The sequence below is a fragment of the Mercenaria mercenaria genome, chromosome 1 (genome assembly GCF_021730395.1).
Source record: "Mercenaria mercenaria strain notata chromosome 1, MADL_Memer_1, whole genome shotgun sequence".
Lineage (NCBI taxonomy): Eukaryota > Metazoa > Mollusca > Bivalvia > Venerida > Veneridae > Mercenaria > Mercenaria mercenaria.
In genome coordinates this window covers 84,843,011-84,865,069 of record NC_069361.1, presented here as the reverse complement: position 1 = coordinate 84,865,069, position 22,059 = coordinate 84,843,011, and the positions used below count along the sequence as shown (strand labels likewise).

At 35.7% G+C, this 22,059-nt stretch overlaps 1 protein-coding gene across 1 annotated transcript; it reads left to right on the top strand.

Moving 5' to 3' along the window:
* Positions 1–16,288: 16,288 nt before the first annotated feature.
* LOC128559909 (BTB and MATH domain-containing protein 38-like) lies at positions 16,289–21,303 on the top strand. Its single transcript, XM_053552999.1, has 2 exons — positions 16,289–17,455; positions 18,229–21,303. The coding sequence occupies exons 1-2, from the start codon at positions 16,861–16,863 to the stop codon at positions 18,354–18,356; spliced, it is 723 nt and encodes a 240-aa protein (XP_053408974.1). The 5' UTR covers positions 16,289–16,860; the 3' UTR covers positions 18,357–21,303.
* Positions 21,304–22,059: the final 756 nt, after the last annotated feature.

Here is a 22,059-nt window from a genome sequence, read left to right as displayed (position 1 = left end):
GTATTTCAGCATCAACACAATGAAATTTACCTGTAGGCTTTTTCAAAAAAATCTATACGTAGATTTATTTCTAAGTCTTAGGACATTTCGATGATAATTTTATAAATATATGCTGTATGAATTCACCAATTAACTGAAACATTTTCTATTTTGCCATGGAAGAATAACATATTATATATGATTTTTCACTTACTTTTAAATATACATATATACCAGAAAAATATGTTCGAATAAAACACATGGGTATAACGAATTATTATGAATTGCAAGAAGAACTCAAAGTTAAACTTTATTGTAAAGTATATACCTGTCTTTATCGAACCACATATAACGTTTTTCTACAGCCGTTTTAACGAAACCCTGTGGAGGTCACTGTCCCTTGGCCCCGACGGTCATAAAGTGTTAATTCGGAGAAGAATGTCTCCCCTACCAGACTTGAAAAAGCTCTGGTATTGTACATTTTCTGCTTTGACAATGAATACAAAAGTGTTTTAGAATCAATATTAGCTATCAGAGCCTCCCATAACTGTGTACGCCAGCCATGTACAAACATTCCTGGAGGCAGGAAATGACTAAATTCTACGTGATTTAAGAGGCGCTTTCTTGATGCCATTCTCAATGTTACTCTGTCTTTGGAGGACAATCCTGGCTAATCCTTTGTCGGACTACGGATCGCAGGGTCGTGAGTTCGATCCTCGGACGGGGCGTATGTTCTCCGTGACTTTTTGATAAACGAAATTGTGTCTGAAATCATGAGTCCTCCATTCATTCTTGTGGGGAAGTTGGCAGTTACTTGCAGAGAACAGGTTTGTACTGGTACAGAATCCAGGAACACTGGTTAGGTTAACTGCCCGCCGTCACCTGACTGAAATACTGTTGAAAACGGCGTTAAACCCAAAACAAAACAAAAACAAAACAAAATCTGATCTCCACCATTCTCTTATATCTCTGCAAAGACTTGCAGCGTGTAAGTCTCCATTCATGACTTTGTCCGATAAATCACTGTTCAAGCAATCCTACGTTTCATCAGTTTCATTTGGTATGTCGCAATCCTCACTCAAATCCAAACGCACATATTCAGTATCTCTCGCTCTGTCACCGTGCGCTGTTGTGCATTTTTGTTCTGCGTACAAATCTGTTTTGTAAACTAGCGCAGATATTGCCATTGTGACAGTTAGTATTTCGTTTATTGTGCTGTAAACCTAACACATCAATTATCTTACATATTTTGTTTCCTTTGGTTTCCCTTTCTTTCAGCTTGCTGTTTCCTACATTTTTCAGATAACGCACTATAACCCTCAGATCTATTTCTCGAAGATTTCTCAGTTGCTCTGTGGATGTACATATTTCCATGATATCCTCAGGTCTTTTGTGTTCCATGTTCCTTTTTTAATGCACTTCTCATCCGTCTTGAGCATGTTAAAAATGATGCTTTTTGTTGGTCAATTTCTTCGACAGCATTGCAAGTATTGAGTATTTACTTGAACTACCGCAGATAACTTTCCGAAATGTTCTTGTTGTCTCTTTAAACCTCAAGACCTATTGCAGCGAACATAGAGCTTCCTGTAATTTTAGCAGCCTTCCGCCTGTCTTGCCACAAGGTTGTTCTTTGTTTCATTTCACCCGTGGAAATGTTTGTTTGAATTGTGGATACAGCGAAGTCCGGAAGTTCTATATAAGTTTTATGTTCTGGCTTTTTCCTCGTACAAGATCTTGTTAGGTACCATTTAAACATATTGATGCATAGAATGAGTTCGTTAATTACATCTCTTGTCATATCTAAATATTCATCGACATCATGTATAAAAGCGATCATACAACATATGGCCATTACATATTTACTGTTTTTTCCAGTCCGGTTCTCCACATCTCTCTATAAGCTTTCCTTTCGCGTATTCTTTTTTTCTTTTTGATATCTTGCTTTTCAAATATATTATTTGATTTGTCTTCAAAGTCTGTCTTAATTTCTCTTCAACACTTTTTTTTCTTCCTGACACAACTCTTCAATAGCGGAGCTTCCTTCTTCATCACAGACCTCCTCTATCAGCTTTTGGAAAGGTTGCGTTGCATCAGTTATTTTTTGCTTCTCTCTTCAATGCTTGGGTTTGGTCCAAACCCTAGTAAGTCCACATCACCACTGGTTTGCGTAAGACCTTGTTTTAGTTTTTTTCCATCGAATGTCATACAACATGAATACACATCAAGTTCTTTTGACAGTGAATTGATCATTTCTATCAGTACACCAGGAGCGTATGGTTGTTTATCTGGCATGATTCCTTGTAAACCGAACGGATCAAAATTTCTCAGGACATCTGCTAACGGCACTATGAAATTTATTTCAGATTCAGATGGAGCTAATTTTCCTTTTTCACCTTGAGCAAGAACAACATGTCCACAATCTTTCATTCCTCCCATGAAGTGAAGAAATCTACCCCCAAGCAACCGATAGCCCAATTTCCAGAACATTTTACTCCGTCTTGAATACCGCATTTCACAGGTTCTTTTGCATGAATACCATTGGATAACATCTGTAAATAGTCGAAACGCCATGTTATCGAGCGGAAATTTTCCACAACCTACAAGTCTGAACTAGAATGTGTCTGTAGGACATTGGTACATTTGTCACAAGTAAGGGGCAATAATTCAAATGTTTGCAGTGTTAATGGGGTTTAGCCTAAACAAACAATTTATGACAAGGATTCATTATTCTAGGCCGTATATTTTTGAGATATAAGCATCACAAACAAAAAAATCCACTATTTTTGGCTATTTCAAGGGCCATTACTCAGTGATAAGCGCAAAGGTTCTCAAGAAGAATGCAAAGTGTGAAAGGTCACATCATGATAAAGACTCAAGCAAGGTTTCATGAATTTACATTAAATACTATTTGAGCTAGGCACATAATTAGATGAAAATGTGCAATTTGTACTATTTTATTGGCCATAACTTTAAAAATAGGGGGTGGAGCTGGCCAAAAAATAAAAGCTGTGCAAGTTTATATAATGATAAAGACTTATGCAAGTTTTCAACCATTTATATTACATACTTTTTGAGCTAGGTGCGTCAAAAGGTGAAAATGTGCATTTTTTATTATTTTAGGGGCCATAACTCTGAAAATAGAGGACAGAGCCCGACAAAAAATAGGAGGTGCGCAGGTTCATATCATGACAAAGACTCATACAAGGTTTAATCAATTTATATGAAACACTTTTTGAGCTAGGCACGTCACAAGGTGAAAATGTGCATTTTTGACTATTTCAGGGGCCATAACTCTGAAAATAGGGGGCGGAGCCAGACAAAAAATAGGAGGTGCACAAGTTTATATCATGATAAAGACTCATACAAGGTTAAATCAATTTGTATGAAATACTTTTTGAGCTAGGCGCGTCACAAGGTGAAAATGGGCATTTTTGCCTATTTCAGGGGCCATAACTCTAAAAATAGGGGGAAGACCAAAATAAAAAATAAGAGGAGTGCAAGTTCATATCATGATTAAGACTCATGCAACGTTTCATGAATCTATATCAAATACTTTTTGAGCTAGGCGTGTTACAAGGTGAAAATGTGCATTTTTGACTATTTCAGGGGCCATAACTCTAAAAATAGGGGGCGGAGTCGGATGAAAAGTAGATGGTGCGCAAGTTCGTATCATAATAAAGACTCATGCAATGTTTCATCAATTTATATCAAATACTTTTTGAGCTAGGCGCGTCACGAGCTTCGGACGGACGAACGGACGGACGCACGCACGCACGGACAAGACCAAATCTATATGCCACCACCACTAATGGGGGCACAAAAAATCAAGTATCACTTCATCCAATCCTTTATCTTTCAAAGTACTGAGGACATTTGACCAAAGGAATTCCATATCTGAGTCACATTCATGCGATTCGTCAATAGCAGTCGATTCACCAATAACAGTCGATTCGTCGATAACAGAAAAACCACTTTCGTTATCAATGCTGCTTAAAGTAGGAGTTTTGCAGATGAACAATGACTTTCGCATCTTTTTAGCACTAGGATTCTTTGATGGAGTTCTTTTCAAAGGGCTTTTCAATGTTACGTATGAAGACCTAGAGCCTGGTCGTTTTTTTTCGCTTCTTGTGAACAAGGTGTCTTAAATCATTTCGTACACAGTGGCCTTGGCGTACAAACAGCAGACAGTCCAAGGATCTCGTCTATAAATTTTTGCCACAATCTAAGGCATTTCTTTTTCTTTTTTTTTTCATCCACGTACGTCCTCTATAGTTAGTATTTAAAGATAACGTTGAAGATCTTTTGCTTCTCATCTTTTACCTGAAATGCATTAACAGTAACTGTATTACGGAATTTAATACTTAACAGTAATAATATTGAGATGTTTTTACAAAATTCAATTTACTTATTCACTTAAATTATTTTCATGATTTTAAGAAAGTATATCATTTTATATTTTTCAGAAAGGTTTTTGAAATTCATAAACACATACAAAAGACACAATATTTCTTAAAACTTTTAAAGAAAATATGTGAGTAAATCTGAAAAATGTACGCCAATCATGAACATTTAGAGTTGCTAATGAGGAAACAAAAACTTTTGTTGACTTTTTATAAGATATAATAAGAACTTGAGGGAACCATATTAGTATAAGACATTGACAGAATCTATAAAATTCCACAACATGCCTTGTGATGTAAAAAGGATGTAACCCCTATCACTACAACTTGTAAGTTTCATACTTTCTCTGGATTTCAAACCAGGTAAGACAATATTAAATCCACAAATACAATACATTTTGTACAGTAGCTAAACATAAGCCCATTTAACTATGGGTACTGAGGAAAACGTTCTACTAAATGAAACGAGGTTCGTATATGTCTTCGAAAGTTACAAGTATGTTCCGATATTCAGCTGGATGGCTAGACTGAGCAAAATCAGAAAGATCTGCTCCCCAACATAGCTATTTCATGTGTGCGTGTGTGTGTGTTTGCGTGGACTTGTTTGTGGTGGAATGTCGCTACATTATGTGTGCGTGTGTGCGTGTGTGTGTGTGTGTTTAACGTCTTTTTTTCAACAATTTTTCCGTCATATCAACGACGGTGTCTACTTGAGGCAGTGAGCCCAATGCCCAACTTTATAGTGCTGCCTCACTGGAATATCACGCTGTAGACACGTGGCATGATACCCCACTCAGTCACATTATACTGACACCGGGCTGACCAGTCCTAGCACTATCACCTTAATGCTGAGTGCCAATAGAGGAAGCTGCTAGTACCATTTTTAACGTCTTTGGTATAACGCGGCCGGGGATCGAACCCACGTAGTCAAAATACATGCATAGACTGAAATAAACCGTTGCTCTTCGGCTGTATTAATTGTTAAATATAGTGCATCTCAATATATTTCGCCCACAGATTCACAAGAAATAGCACGGAACAGCAGATTTTGGCATGGTTTTGGTTTTTGCTTCCTATCATATCGCCGTTTTTCACCCGATCAAAATGCGCGGTTGACTTTCTGACGAAACAAAAGGATTTCCGTAAAAAAAGTTATGAGCAAAATATATATCTCTTTAAGAAGACGGCCTTCGTCTTTGTTTCATGAAATTCCATCAAGTAATAAGAAAATAATCTGTAAAAACGTTACCTGAGCTGAAGGATCTTTTGTATAAATTCTGCTCATTAACATAGCATTTGGTCACGTGGTATGGCCACACACTGTTTGATAGGTTTAAATTTGTTTATCTTGCATGCACCCCGTCTGAGTCGTTTAGCAAATGTCAAACTCATGATATGTCACGTCTTCAATGTCGTCAGGTTATATATATTCTCAGGTATTGCAATTAGTTTACAAAATGATTTTCATTTCCGTACGCGGACTCCATGCTTTATTCTGCTTTAGGCTGATCACTACCAAATAGAACGAAGCCTCCGCTTGTATAGTCATAAGAAGTTCAAATATAAATAGTGCTAATCTTTTTTCCTTTCCTAGTGCCTTTTCTCAACAGCAACGTGCTTACTTTTACCCTACCGCGTTTCAGTATGTATCACTTTGCATTCTATCGAAATCGGCATGTTCCTATCGCATGCCAGGTAAAAATGGCGGAGTAAGAATTTAATGTCTCGAAAAGAGAAATTGAAAGAAGAGAAAAGTAGTAAATTCAGCGGGTTTAATTTAACTAACTCAGTATAGTATAGTTTTCTTATATGAAAGTTAACACCCCCTTTTCTTTTCTTTTTCTTTTCTTTTTTTCTAAAGTAGCGATCTAGTTCTTTATGGGAATATAAGTCTCTGAAAATCTGATATGCTAGAAAATGTCGAAAAAGCATTATGAAGTATGTGGATTTTATATTAAATAAAGAACAGCCGGATTTAGTGGTGTTCAGCCTATTTATCTGGATAAAGTAACGCCATTACTTCCGGTTTTCTAATTTACAATGGAGGCAGTAAACAGTTTTCAGAGCTTCTCGGCCTAGAGTCGCCTATCCAACTTTCAAAACCTCACACAAAAGTCTGTAACCACACACCTGAAATAAAGATATTGCAACATTAACATGACTGTATGTCTATCGTTACAAACCATCTGCAATACATCCCTAATATCTAGTTTTCTGTTTACAAGACCTGAATTTTTTGCTCTCCCGGTCGCGGAAACTGATGACGAAAAAAGCTAAATTTGCCAATTTTCAAATCGCTGTAGAATTCCCTGCAAATGATAGCCCCAACTGCTTCACGGTTTCATACTCTGGTAACACAGTAAAATCTGAAAATAAGCTCAATAATATGTGCCATCCGTACCGTTTTTACACTATTCCAGTTTTCCTGAGGCCCCTGCTGAAATGACAACTCCACTTTAAGCTAGCTCAGCAGAGGCATGTATTCGCATCTGCAAGTCATTACGTCATAATATCACTTGAAGATCAAGGCTACTCAACTATTTTTTTTTAACTAAGTGAAATTCAATTCTAGCCGCTGAAACTTCATTCTAGCAATTATTATTATTTTGAAGTTCAAATATGCACTTCATTCCGTAAATTGATTCTTATTTGTAAATTTGAAAACTGTTTACTGCCTACAATGGAAAATGCCTAGCGGCGTAATTCAAAATTGATCAAAATTGTTCTTTTGAAATGATGTTTTAAAGCAGTTGTATCGCCGTATATTTAAAGGGAAATTAAGAAAACCCGTGTAAAGAAAAGGATGGATCAAACAGTAAAGAAGAAACTTTATGATTTTGCAATAAGTGTGATTTAAAGTTGATATTTAATTACATCCTTCGCAGTCATTGTATATCTTAAGCAGTATTGATAATAAATATTACAATTTATTGTTATTACTGTTAAAACATATTCCTCTCGCTTAGCTCAATAGCATGTGAAAAGGGAGAGCGCAGATCTACAGATCGCCAGATCGTGAGTGCGATCCATCGGCGGGGCGTATGTTTTGATGTTAATATGACGATTTGGTAAACTACATTGTATCTGAAATTATTCGTCTTTCGGGGAAATTGACAGTTACTTGCGGAGAACAGGTTTTTACTGGTATAAGAATTAAGGAACATTAGTTAGGTTAACTGCCCGCCGTTACATAACTGAAATACTGTTGAAACCTAAAGCAAACAAACAAAACGATTTACTGACATATTGCCAGAGACATGATTTGTACATTCTGAATGAGTAATCCATACATAGGATTTGTTTGTGTGACATATTGATTTTCATTGCAAATGTTATAAGCGTGAATTGATTTCTTTAAGATAAATCAAGCCTAAAGTGACAATTCGTATCATGTTACATTTAATACTGTCATGTAATATTTACATTTAACAAACAAATAATATATTTCAGCATGGTTATAATCCTGATTTTGGATGTTATTAATTAATTACATGTAAATTCTTGTGTAACAACAAAAACATCCAATTCAGTTCTTTTAAAAGTGACCAATTTTTGTTTCAAAATCTAAATTATGAATAGGCAGGAAGATTTTATAGACAGAAAAACGACTGATAAGGAGTTTAAGTCAGATGTAGATACTGATTTTACAGAAAAGTCTTGGAAAGAAGATTTGACGCTGATAGTAGAGGGTGAAAAGCTATATGTTGCCAAAAATATTTTAGGACTTGTCTCGCCAGTGTTTGAAAGAATGTTTCAGGCAGACTTTAAAGAGACAAGCCAGGCAGAAATACAATTGCCCGGTAAAAAACTGAATGATGTCAAGGAGTTTCTCAGATGTTTTTATCCGAATAAAGAGAATGAAGTTTCAGAAAATAATGTTTACAAAATTCTTCCATTAGCAGATGAGTACCAAGTCTTCCGTTTAAAGTCAAAATGTGAGGCTCTCCTACTGAATATTCTGAAAAGGAGTGGACAGGTTAGTGAAATATACAGACTGCTGAATGCTGCCTCACAACATAACTTGGAAGAAGTGATCGAAGCGGGAATACAACTTGTTTCAAAGAGACATTTGCATGAACTTGATGAAGCTGACAAACTGGAGTCGATTCCTGTTGAAATAAAAAGTGCCATGAATAGGAAAGTGATGGAAAATCTTCAACAATCGGTTGATAAGATAACGGAGGAATTACAGAAAGTTAAAACAGTGAACAACTTCCATCGGGGAGGCCTTTTAAAAGCAGAACAGCTTGATGCCGATCACTATTCTGGATGTTCATCTATGTCTTTTATGCTTAGTTTAGAGGAGCTAAATGCCAATAGATACCCTCGAATTGCAGAAGCTAGCGTAAATGTATGTGGAACATATGTAACGTGGACATTCGTGATGAAAGGCTTAAATATTTTGTGGTTTTCCATTGATTGTCCTAAGATGGGCGAAAGTGAAATTCGGGATATATCGTTGGTTTTCAAAGTTATTTTAGTAAATGCGTCGAAACAAAAGACTGATTTCTATAAGATATATCAACATAGAATTAGGCGACAAAATAGAAACAAACAGTTTCATGTCGGATCTTTAGATGAACTTAAAGAATATTTGTACAATGACAGACTGAATGTGGAAATCCATCTACTCGCCAAAGAAAACAAATAGCAGCATTCGCTGAGTTATCTTCCCAAATGATTTGACAGGTGTCGCTACGGGCGAATAGGTCCTATCATGCGATGTACTCTCGGCTTTTATCGTAGTGTTAACTCTTTTCTTAACCTTTCATGCGTTTCACAGCTGAATAAAGTAGTAAATAAAGTATTTTAAAACAATAATTCTAATCATGTAGTTTATCAGTATCATCTATTTGGATAGCTGTTTCTTCTGTTTTAACTTAAAATTTAAAGCCTTGTAAAATTTTCATCATTTCAAAATTCTGGCTAGTAATATGTAACTGAAATTATTGTTGTAGCATTAATTTAAGCGAGTCACATTTCCGTATAATTTATAAGCAAAGTGGGGCTAGCTACTGTCGCTAGTTGAAAATATTGCTAGATTTTACCTCTGAATGGAAGCTTTGTTTCAAATAGACAATGGTTACTCTGGATACATTAAGTTTGCATATAATTTTCTATCCACTGGCTGCATATACTGATTGTTATCATAAAAATGTGCATGCCATGTGTCCTATTAACTCTATGTCACTGAAGCAGACTTAACACTTCCTGCTCCCACTTAGGTGTTAAATATCGGTCAGTCTGATGTTAATGTAATGTGTATAATAAGTTTTCTTAATACTTTTAACAATTTGAAATAATGTCTAAAAGGTCTCACATTTGTTTTTATTTTTAAAGCTTTACAAATTTGTGGTCTGTGTATTAAAAATCCTACGGGTGTTTTTATTAAATGTAAAGATTTATATTTTCAATTTATGTGGGCAAGTTGCTGTGAATTTGAATTGACTGAAAATTAAAGAGGCAGCACCATAAAATTAAATAAACACGTGCATGGTATGTCAACTTGTCAATAGAGATCATTTATGCCTCAAAGATGATATTTCCATGAAATATATGAGAAAACAGCTATAATAAATTAATAGGGCTGATGGAAAATTGAAGGGACATCTTATCACAAGGGCATATATTCTATCATTTTACAGTAATTATTATTGTAATTTCTATATTATTCATGATCTCATTGCATTAATTTGTGTATGCAGATCTTTCGATTAAGTTGTAACTTTAGGAATATATACTGTCTATATATATTGATCCTTATTTTAAGAATATAGTCTGAATACTTGCACAATGATAAAAGGATTTTCCCAGGGGGGGGGGGGGGGGGGGGGGGGGGGGGGGGGGGGGGGGGCATTTCAACATTGAAAAAATACTTTAAATGAAGCTAAATAAAAGCATTTATTGTCACAATTAACAAACATAACAATCATACAGTCAATAAATAAACTGACACACAGAAAATGCACTTTAAAAAAGATCGGTTAAGTCAGGTTATCGAAAGTTAAACCAAAAGAAGCAAACTAACTTAAACAATGAAGACAAAACCAATGCGATAAAAACAGACTTACTATTTTTCCAAAGCCTACCTGGAAATGTAATAAAACTATTAAGATAGGGTGTCACCCAGGTATTAAAGTACTTCCGGGTCGTTGTATCCTAGGAAGCAGTTACCGTAATTCTTTGAAATTTGAAGTTCCCGATTTGAAGCCATCGCTGCTTTGACTTGTTAAACATTTTGTGTCATTTCCTATGTCTTTAACAGTTGTTTTGTCCGTGTATTTTCCAGGACAACATTTCTGTGCGGAATGATTAAAAACTATTCCAGACTGGCGGCCATGACAGATGTGGGTTGGAAAAGAGTGACTGAATACTTTGATATGTAGCAAAGACGTTCATTGTTGATGATAGTGTTTCTTTATGATTTATTGACATTATTCATCTTCAGAAATACAGAACTCTCAATGCTGTAAATTTGTTGTGAAATTCGCCACTGAATCTATGTCCAAAAGTGCTTGTTTTACTATACAGCAAAGGAAAAATGTACCCGGCCGACACCACAGAGTGAAAGTTGGTGAATTTTTCATTAAATCAGTCAAATTAAGTATTTCACCTTAGGTAAAATTTCACAGTTCACAGTCGGTAAAAAGCTTTCATTTGTCATGACCATTTGAATTTTAACATACATACAACGGGATTTTTCTTATAGTAAGCAGTATAAACATGGAAAAACTTAAATGAAGCGGGTTAATGAAATACAAAAGACTTCCATTACCAAATCATTGAATCACGCCCCCGTCTTAGCATCAAGAAAAACAGACCCCTGCTTAGCAATTTGATAAATCCGGCCTAGGAAGCTATTGAAGGCTCTTAATTTGTAATTTCTTGAAGTGTATATGTCAAGACAATACTCGTACAAATATCCGTGTCGCAAAAAAGTCTTTTACGGCCTTTTAAAGGATTTATCAGTTGAATTTGCGAAAATGTCCCCCGTCTTAACATCATCAAATTTGTTCACTTCAGTTGCGCGGTTGCAGTTTAAGAGAAAACGAACGGAATTAGAAACAAAAAACTTGTAGCCGAGTGTCGGATTTTCATATGAGACGGCACTCATCTATGTTTCCTTTTATTTGAACAGGCTGCCGAAAAGATATTTAAGAAAATGTCACTTTTACCGAGGTATCCGCCATGTTTTTGGCACCCCAGATTAGCGAAAAAGTCACGTGGTACATGCACCCTGTAAGCGCAAGTATTTACCATAACAAGATGATGTGCAGAGGTCAATGTCATTCTAAGAAATCAAATATCGTACGTTGTTTTCTTTGTTCGGTCTATCACTTTCTAAAGGACACTTACGCTTTTTCCTGAAAATTAGGAAAGGACATTCCTAATGTGATATAAAGTGTGGTTCTGTCGAATTACACTTCAAAACATTTATTTTAACACCAGTTTGGTCAAATGTATCAATTGAAATTGTACAAGTTTGAAATGACATATATATATATGAATAACAGTTTTGCAGTTCAACCATTTAGAAAGCACAGCACGTTATACTTTTTATTTTGTGAAAAAAATCCATATGCCTAAAACAGAAGTGAAGCCGAAATAGCAAAGCAACTTGAGTGGCACGGTCTTCACCGTCAATAAAATCCTTTGGAAGCACAGAACGCAGTCAAGCAATATAATAACAGACTCGGTTTGAGTTTGTGAAATGTACAACACCAATCACCGACTGCTGTTGTGAAGTCATGGAAAGGTGCAAGTTCAGAAATAATTTGGGGACCTTTTCTCTAGCATTTGATAAAATGAAACAAGTTCAATAAGGAGAAATCTAGTTCTTTTCGCTCATCCACTCGAATGGAAGCTTGATTTTGTCATCTAGTATATGTAAACCAAGTGTTAGAACGTATTATCTTTTACCCGGCCTAAATATGCTGTAATATATAGCATATAGCATTCATCTACCAATCTTTGCGCTTACCAAATAGTACAATCCCTTAACTAGCTACGATTCTCTCTTTCACCCCCCCCCCCCCCCCCCCCCCACACCCCACCTCTCCTCCAGAAGACTGTAAGTAATTTCAGTGGGAGGATAGTGAAAGATACAGAAGACGCTCCAATTCCAAAAGGTCCCCCCCCTCACCTCTCCTCCAGAAGACTGTAAGTAATTTCAGTGGGAGGATAGTGAAAGATACAGAAGACGCTCCAATTCCAAAAGGTTCCCCCCACCTCTCCTCCAGAAGACTGTAAGTAATTTCAGTGGGAGGATAGTGAAAGATACAGAAGACGCTCCAATTCCAAAAGGTTCCCCCCCCCCTCACCTCTCCTCCAGAAGACTGTAAGTAATTTCAGTGGGAGGATAGTGAAAGATACAGAAGACGCTCAAATTCCAAAAGGTTCCCCTCCCCCCTCACCTTTCCTCCAGAAGACTGTAAGTAATTTCAGTGGGAGGATAGTGAAAGATACAGAAGACACTCCAATTCCAAAAGGTCCCCCCCCCCCCCCGCTCTCCTCCAGAAGACTGTAAGTAATTTCAGTGGGAGGATAGTGAAAGATACAGAAGACGCTCCAATTCCAAAAGGTCCCCCCCCCTCCCTCACCTCTCCTCCAGAAGACTGTAAGTAATTTCAGTGGGAGGATAGTGAAAGATACAGAAGACGCTCCAATTCCAAAAGGTTCCCCCCACCTCTCCTCCAGAAGACTGTAAGTAATTTCAGTGGGAGGATAGTGAAAGATACAGAAGACGCTCCAATTCCAAAAGGTCCCCCCCTCCCTCACCTCTCCTCCAGAAGACTGTAAGTAATTTCAGTGGGAGGATAGTGAAAGATACAGAAGACGCTCCAATTCCAAAAGGTCCCCCCCCCTCACCTCTCCTCCAGAAGACTGTAAGTAATTTCAGTGGGAGGATAGTGAAAGATACAGAAGACGCTCCAATTCCAAAAGGTCCCCCACTCACCTCTCCTCCAGAAGACTGTAAGTAATTTCAGTGGGAGGATAGTGAAAGATACAGAAGACGCTCTAATTCCAAAAGGTCCCCCTCCCCTCACCTCTCCTCCAGAAGACTGTAAGTAATTTCAGTGGGAGGATAGTGAAAGATACTGAAGACGCTCTAATTCCAAAAGGTTCCCCCCACCTCTCCTCCAGAAGACTGTAAGTAATTTCAGTGGGAGGATAGTGAAAGATACAGAAGACGCTCTAATTCCAAAAGGTTCCCTAGAGTTTAGCCTGCATGGTGTAAAACACCCATACACAGGACTCTTATCCCAAAGTTAGTAATATTTAATCGGAGGAGCGCGGGAATGACTTCACGATCCCTGGTTCGTAGTCAGTGTATGTTACCACTATACCACAGGTGGAAGTAACGTGCTTAGGATAAAGTGTGCGTCCATGAGCCATAATATTACTCAGTAAACTTAAATATATGACAATAATGATGTGTTCTGAGAAAACAAATGCTAAATTTTTGCCCCTGTGACAATGAGCCATTAACAAGATCTTACTCACGCGGCCAGTGTTTGAGCGTTTAAGTGTATCAAATAGTGATACCGGGAAGCGTACAGGAGATCAAGTACCACCTGGTTTAATATCTGCATATGGTAACTTTTATTCAAAACTTAGTACAATAAACGAAAGTCCCCAAAAATGTCCGTACAAGCCCTTTCACTTCATTTTTTTTAAATAATAGTTTTCTTCTAAGTAGCAGTAAAGACTCAAACATAGCAACTATAGAAATTTGATGCAGACATGCACATCGAATAAAATTATCAACAAAATAAAAAAACGAGCTAGAATTTACAGTTAATTGAAATCATAATAAATAAATGCAAGGAACCAAAACGACTATACATGTACTTGTAAATCTTGTAAAACAAAAATATATGTTGATAAGCTAGTATAGCTATTTTAGCCAAATTGAACAAATAAAGGTTGGGAAAATTGAATACCTGGAAAGATTGATAATTAACAATTAATTAACATTTCCTGACAACCGAGTGTTGGACAAAAACCAATTACTTCTGAAATGAGTCTCATAATTCTTTAAAATGGAGAAAATATTTTTTAAGAATAGATATATCTTGTCTACTTTTTATTACTTTGACTATTGTAACTGTATTATTATTATTATTATTATTATTATTATTATTATTATTATTATTATATCACATTTATATAGCACTCTTTTCATGCACTTGTACACGTTCAAAAGTGCTATACAGAATAAATTGCAAAAATACAAACAAATACGTATACAAAGATAATGCATTCCACATTAACAAAAATCATGAATGAAAACAAGTATAATTTAAAAACAAGATAAAAAAATGAATGTATCGGCCAGTTAACAAAATATTGTACAAAGAAGTGGGTTTTGAGCAGGCTTTTGAAAGCAGCTAGCTTGTCAGCTTCCCTGATCTTGACAGGAAGGGAGTTCCAAAGCTTTGGAGCAGTGCACGAAAAGCTGCGATTGCCATACATCATGGTTTTAGATTTTGGCATAACCAGTGACAGCGTGTCTTGTGATCTTAGGGTCCTGACCGGTTTATACACTTCTAGCATATCCCTAACATAGGCAGGGGATGCAAAGCCTTAAAGGTGTGGGTCAGAACCTTGTACTGCACCCTGTATTTCACTGGCAACCAGTGAAGCTCCTTCAGAACCGGTGTTATATGATTGCGACGGGCGTCTTAGTGATTACACGAGCTGCAGTGTTCTGGACATGTTGCAACTTGTAAAGTGTGCTGTTTGGTATACACTTAACAAGGCATTACAGTAGTCTAACCGTGAAGTAACCAGGCTGTTTATAAGGGTTTTTGTGGCATCACTGGTAAGATACCGTCTATGGAATTTGAAAACACAGTAAACAAATTGCAGAAAGTGTTCGAAAGTAACCAACGAAACCGATATCTCTCCGAACAGCTTTGGAATAATATCAAAAGATACGCATAACTATACTATTAATTAGTTATATTGACATACAACTAATTTATTTATTGAAAAGTATAACTTGTGTTTTAAGAATGATTGCAGAGTTTAAGCTTTTATTCGTCTCCGAACACCTGTAAGGCTGTTACTATTAATAAAAGGGTTTGTTAGTGACACTCAACGGAAATCTACATGGAGTCAATATGATAAACGGGGTGAAGGATGGGGAGTGGGGTGGGGGTGAGGCTTAGGCTTTAGGGGTTTGCCATGTGGCCACCTTTTATCAGTGAAAATGTTTGAAACTTGTTGGAAGTAAAACAACACACATGGCTGTTGAATGTCTCGTGCAATTTTAAATTTGATCCTTATATTCAGTTTCATTAGTCTTGAATATATTCATATAAATTAATCGTATATTCAACGATTTTCCGTTCTACACATAGGGACAAAACCTGTAGGAAATAAGTATAGATAGATTTACACTTGGCGCGATCCTTAACAACGGAAGTAAAATTTCGCGCTTACGCACTCTACGTAGGACAAAAAGACATGACCGCACAATATAAACTACGTTAAAGTTATATCACATTTCAATCTATTCGATCTATGAGTATGTGTTACAATAGATTACCACTGCAAGACAAAGGAAAATATCTTTGACTGTCTTTGCATATCCACATATGCCTTGCTCAAAATGAGATACTTCGACTAATGCGCATTATAACTGATAATTGGGGATTCATAATGAACAGGCAATAAGCTACCTTTCAGCAATAATGATATTTCATCTCGACAAAGAAAATGAGAAATTGATACTTTCCAGCTCATGTTTGTATGGACATTTTTTGAATTCCAGAAAACACAAATTTGAAAAGTAATGTCTGCGATATTATCACTGTCGGCAGATTTGCATTAAAATGTCTTTGACTGTTTTGAAAAATTAAAAAAGAATGCGTAACACATAATTTCTGTCTGAAAAAAAAATCCTTGCATTTAATTTTTGCGCCATCCACTTTGAAATTTTATCTGTGCCTTACCCTTTAACAAAAACAGTCTTAAAAACCTACCTTAATCGGAGCTAAAATATTTACAAACGTGAACCAGTTCAAGAAAGTCACCTGGGAAGCCAGGTTGATTACGATACTAGTATTAAATTGCTTGTATCGATCTGATTGACAATACATTTGCATTTGTACATACTTTATGCACTGATCTTTTTCAAACCTAACTGTTCATTACCCATGTAAAATGCGTTTACAATTAACTTGATATTTGCACAGTTACAGTTTCTAACAACAGTTACAATATCTTTAATAGTATTTTGATATACTTAAGACATTCTTAAACCTATAAAGAAATATTTTATCCTTGATGCTGGATAGCGCTTATTTTGCGTCATTTATAATTGTCCTTACATAGAAATTAATGTGTAATGATACTGAGTTAATGAAGAAATGGACGGCGCATTATTGTGACAGACGAGGCTTGCTCTAAGTAGTGGCTGTCGTTGGTGAAGTAAATGACTCTGATTGTGTGAACGCCGCTAGACGCTAGTAGAATGGACGACAATGTTAGAGCGGCCAACACCGGCGAAATGGACGATCCTGACACGGTAGACAACGCTAGTGAAATAGACGATAATATAGCAGTGGCACATGCTGATGCAGTGGACGACGATGGTAAAATAAATGACGTCTGTGTAAAATACACGTCATCAAACTGGGAGGGATCGAATAAACCAGAAAATACTGACTTTTCTGTAAAGACTTGGAAAGAAGACTTGACACTATTAGTGGAGAACAAAAAGCTCTATGTTTCCAAAGCTGTTCTAGGGCTTGTCTCCCCAGTATTTGACAGAATGATTCAGTCTGAGTTTAAAGAGGGGCATCAGACAGAAATTGAGCTTCCGGATAAGAAACTGGATGATGTCAAAGAGTTCCTGAGGTGCATTTATCCTAATATGGAGAATGATGTGTCAGAAAAAAAATTTTACACAATCCTTTCACTTGCTGATGAGTACCAAGTCACCAGTTTAAAGACAAAATGTGAGGATCTCTTAATGAAATTTCTCGAAAAAAATAGTCCCATTTGTGAAGTATACAAAGTGTTAAATGTTGCTTCACGATATCATATAACTAAACTGATGGAGGAAGGTGTTACGCTGCGAGTGTTACGTGAAGTTTCTGTGGGGAATATTTTAGCTCTAATTCAGTTTTTCGAGTATTTATTATTTGTTTAGCGTAAGTCCGCTTAATTGAGGGAATTAGCAAAATCCAGATTCTGTTTCTTCTTTTATTCAGTTTTCAACAACAGTATATGAACAGGACAGAACAGAATTTTATTTCTAGGATTTGAACATAATAACAATAATTTCTATGAACGCAATTAAATTAATCAAAACTTTGTAATTATCTAGTCGGATATCTCGACATGAAACACAGAAGTATATGTCCTTCTTATTTCGTTGGTAAAATTCTTCTGTCCACTGTTATCATTGACTTTTTATGATGTTCATGACAACAATAAAATCAACCAATAATATTGCAGGAAACCTACATGTCCCCTAGCAACAAATCTCGCATACCGCGATACCTAGTGAGATTTCACGTGATTTCACGTGACCAGGGACCTCTGTCCTTGCGTGTCAAAAGATTATTATCTCATAAACAGATATTAAGATTATATAATAAAATGGAATAAGACCATTAATAGACGAATAATAGCAATTAGTTTGACACTGCAAGATCTTATCGATGTTTAGTAAGAAATAAAACATTTTTATAATGACAGCATGTAAATTCTTTTTGTTCTTTTAAAATTATTGACAAAGTTCGAGTTTTTACATACACAACCATTTTTAAACATTTTTAAAACAAATTATTTGAAAGTTTTAAACACTAATGTCATCAGTCACCGCATGACAAAGGACTTGAACTTGCATCCAGGAGATCATTGGAAGATCTTGAATGTGCAGAAAAAAGAAGTTCCAATTTCCCCAGAAACCAAATGTATTATTCACAGAAAGATTATGGAAAATCTTCAACGAGAGGTTGATAGCGTGAAAAAGGAACTACAGATCGTGAAAACATTAAACAATTTCCACCGTGCAAGTCGTCCAAAATTGGAACAGCTCAATGCAAATGATTTTAGCGGATGGGAAGGCGTATCAGAAAGTTTTATTCTCGATTTGGAAGGCATGACTACTGAAAGAGACTTGTCTAAAACTGCAGGCCCATGTAAAGTAATTGTAAATATATGTGGGGCACGTCTGGCATGTATATTTGAAGTGAATTATGGGCGAAAACTATCAGTTTCAATAACACCTGTTTTACGTGAGCGGGGTTGAGACAATTTCCTTAATACTGAAAATAGTTTTGATAAAAGCACTGAAAAAAGAGCGTGACTTTTACAAAATTTTGAAAGAACAGATTTCACCGAGAAGCAAATCAACATCTTGGCGACTCATTACATTAGATGAGAAAGAAAATTTCTCTCATTTTGCAAAAGTGGACTCTGAAATACACGTACTTGCTTACAAAGGACACAGTTTGTTATATGATAACATTTTACGGGATTATCGATTTACAAGGTATTGAAAGATAGGCCTACCGCTGTATGAAACGCCCGGTAATGTAATGGGGACGAGATTTCAAACGAACAACTTTGAGAAAATACTAGAATACTTTGCTCGACTGGACAATCTTGAATTAATTCTATAGCAAATTGCTTGCTTTAGTTTCGAATTTCGCCACAGCCGTCTCTGAATTGTGAATAGATAGCTTTGTATGCGTAACGTATAAAGTGAAGGTTTTTCAAATTTTCGGAAAAAGATATTGAATAAACTATTCGTTTAGTCTTTTTTTTCGGTGGAAGCCTGCACAACTGAAAATGAAGTTTTTGTCTTCCTCAAAACATTAATAAAACACATTGCCTCAGCGCGAAACTATTGTATCTAGTCGCTGAGTCGACGATATATCATTTTACACAAATTGGATAAATTTGCCACTAATTAAGTAAACGAAACTACAAAGGAATGGGCATTTTAGTCCTATATTTTGATTTTACAGACGTTTTCTATCTCAACCTTATGACCTCCTATGGTCAAGACTTATGGCAGACTTGGTAAATTCTATTAGGCGTTATGGGTAAATTATTATCTTTAATCTAAAACATTTTGAGTATTTTGTAGATTATAGCATTAAGTTAATCTCCGCGCATAAAATAATTCTATTACATGGCATTTTTGCCGGAAAAGAATTTGCCCCTATATGTATTAGCAATATAATAGTTGATGTTACATGGGCTTATAAATCATATTATCAACAATGGCAAATAATTATATTGTGCTTTCATAAATTTAAGTAAGGCCTTTGATTATGTTATTCGAGATGATTTATAGTTGAAATTAAACAAACTATGAATAAAAGGTAATATTCTAAAATACCGTGCTCTCTATGTATACTGGTGTAAAATCAAGAGTGATATTATATAAATCAGTTTAGTAATATCGGTAGTTTTGAATGTCAATTAGGCGTCAGACAGGCTGATTGCTTATCTCCCTTTCTTTTTCCATGTTTTTAAATGATATCGAGGATACATGGATATATGTATGTATGTAGCAAGTGGCTTAGATGGTATTGATGATAAACACGTTTAAAATGTTTTTGATTCTGTATGCTGATGATATTGTAATATTTGCAAACACTACGAATGAATTACAATCTAGCTTAAATATATTGTTTACTGATTGTATTAAATGGAGGTTATTAGTAAATTCTGCCAAAACAAAAGTTATGACTTTTAGGAAGGTGGTCGTTTGCCTTTTCAATATCTTGGTCTTTTATGGAGGCTCAAAATATCTTACCTGGACAAGCACTGAAAGCGATCTTTAAAATGAATAAATATTTGTATAAGTTTACCAACATATGTTAAACATAAATTTAAACTTTCTGACAAGTTGATATTGCCTATTCTCAATTATGGTAGCGACGTATGGGGATTTCATGCCGGTAAATCATTAGAAAGAGCACATATGCAATTCTGTAAACGGCTCATGATTATGTGTCAAAAGAAGTACACAGAATGATTTTATTTATGGAGAATTACTAATTAGGTCAGATGCCTCTGCAAAATATGAGATATTATAATATAATTAAATTTTGGGTTAAGCTATTATATAAGGATTGTAAATATATATATATAAGAAAAGTGTACACTATGTTATATCAAGATACTTTAAATTACCCTTATAGAAAATAACTGGTGTTCTTTGGTAAAGAATTTACTGTGTATGTTGGGTTTTCACGAAACATGGATTCTTCAAACAATAGGATACCAGTATGTTTTAATGGTTGTTAAACAAATGATAAAAGATCAGTTTCTACAAAATTAGAATGAAAGATTAAACGATTCTAGCAGAGCCCTATTCTGTAGACAACTATGTAACTTTAGGTTTCAGCCATATTTAGATATACTGAATATTTAGAAATTTTGTATTAGTTTATCACGTTTACGTTTATCATCTCATCGTCTTTGTATCGAAACTGGTAGATGGAACCAGCCTGTTAGTACACCTATAGATGAACGAAGATGTAATGTTTGTAACTTGTTAGAGGATGTAAATCATTTCGTAATACAATGATTGATACCACCATACTTTCGGAGAGGGCCTAGTATGTATAAATTTATTGAACTTGTAAATTCAGATAATCCACGCACTGTAAAGAATTTATCTACTTATATTGAAAAAGCATTTACAACAAGATCAAATCTTTTATATAACAGATAATAATATCAATATAGAAAAGACAATCAAGCATTTTGGTACAGTTATTATGTAATAAGAAAAATAGAATGTAAGAAACCACTTTTAATTTTGAAACGCATTACTGATAAAAGTATTTGTCTTTTATAGGTGTCACTATTTTCACTATATTGTATTAATATTTTTATTTGAATAAAATATTTACAATATTGTTAGTACAATAGTTTTTGCCAGTTTCGGTGAAGATTCCACAGGCCGAATCTTTTAGGGCCCTTTCGCTTTTTTCTTACAAGAACGGTCATCCGTGCAATACAAATACGGCTTTAGACATATTGTATCCATTCATAGTAAAACAATGGTGTAGTGTATTAAATGGAAATTGATCTTGTTATTTCGTTTTCGTTTTAATCAAGGTCATTTTATTCGTTATATATAAAACAATCTAGTATAGATACCTTTAGGTAGCCTTCATCCGTGGAAAACTTTAATCAGCCGCGCCATGAGAAAACCAACATAGTGCGTTTGCGACCAGCATGGATCCAGACCAGCCTGCGCATCCACGCAGTCTGGTCAGGATTCTAGTTGTTCGCTAACGGTTTCTCTAATTGCAATATGCTTTGAAAGCGAACAGCATGGATCCTGACCAGACTGCGCAGGTGGAGCGACGAGAAGCGCAGATGTAACGTTCAATGTTTATTTCTATGCCTAAAGTCTAACCAGCAAGAAATAAAGAAGACATACAAATATAAATGTTAATATGATTACTCTGTGACTCAGCTTGTGAAAAATTTGCATTTATATCATGATGATAAACATGCGAAGGCATACTCACTTCTGAGTTTGGCCTATGTGAACCGTGCGCTGGAGCAACATGCTCTAGATGCCCCTGGAATAATGATTCCTAGCTCTGTCATACGGTACCACTGTCCTGTCGCTGTGTCGTGGTGAAGACTGGCAATAATACTTGACAGATGGTTCATCGTGTTACTGGTA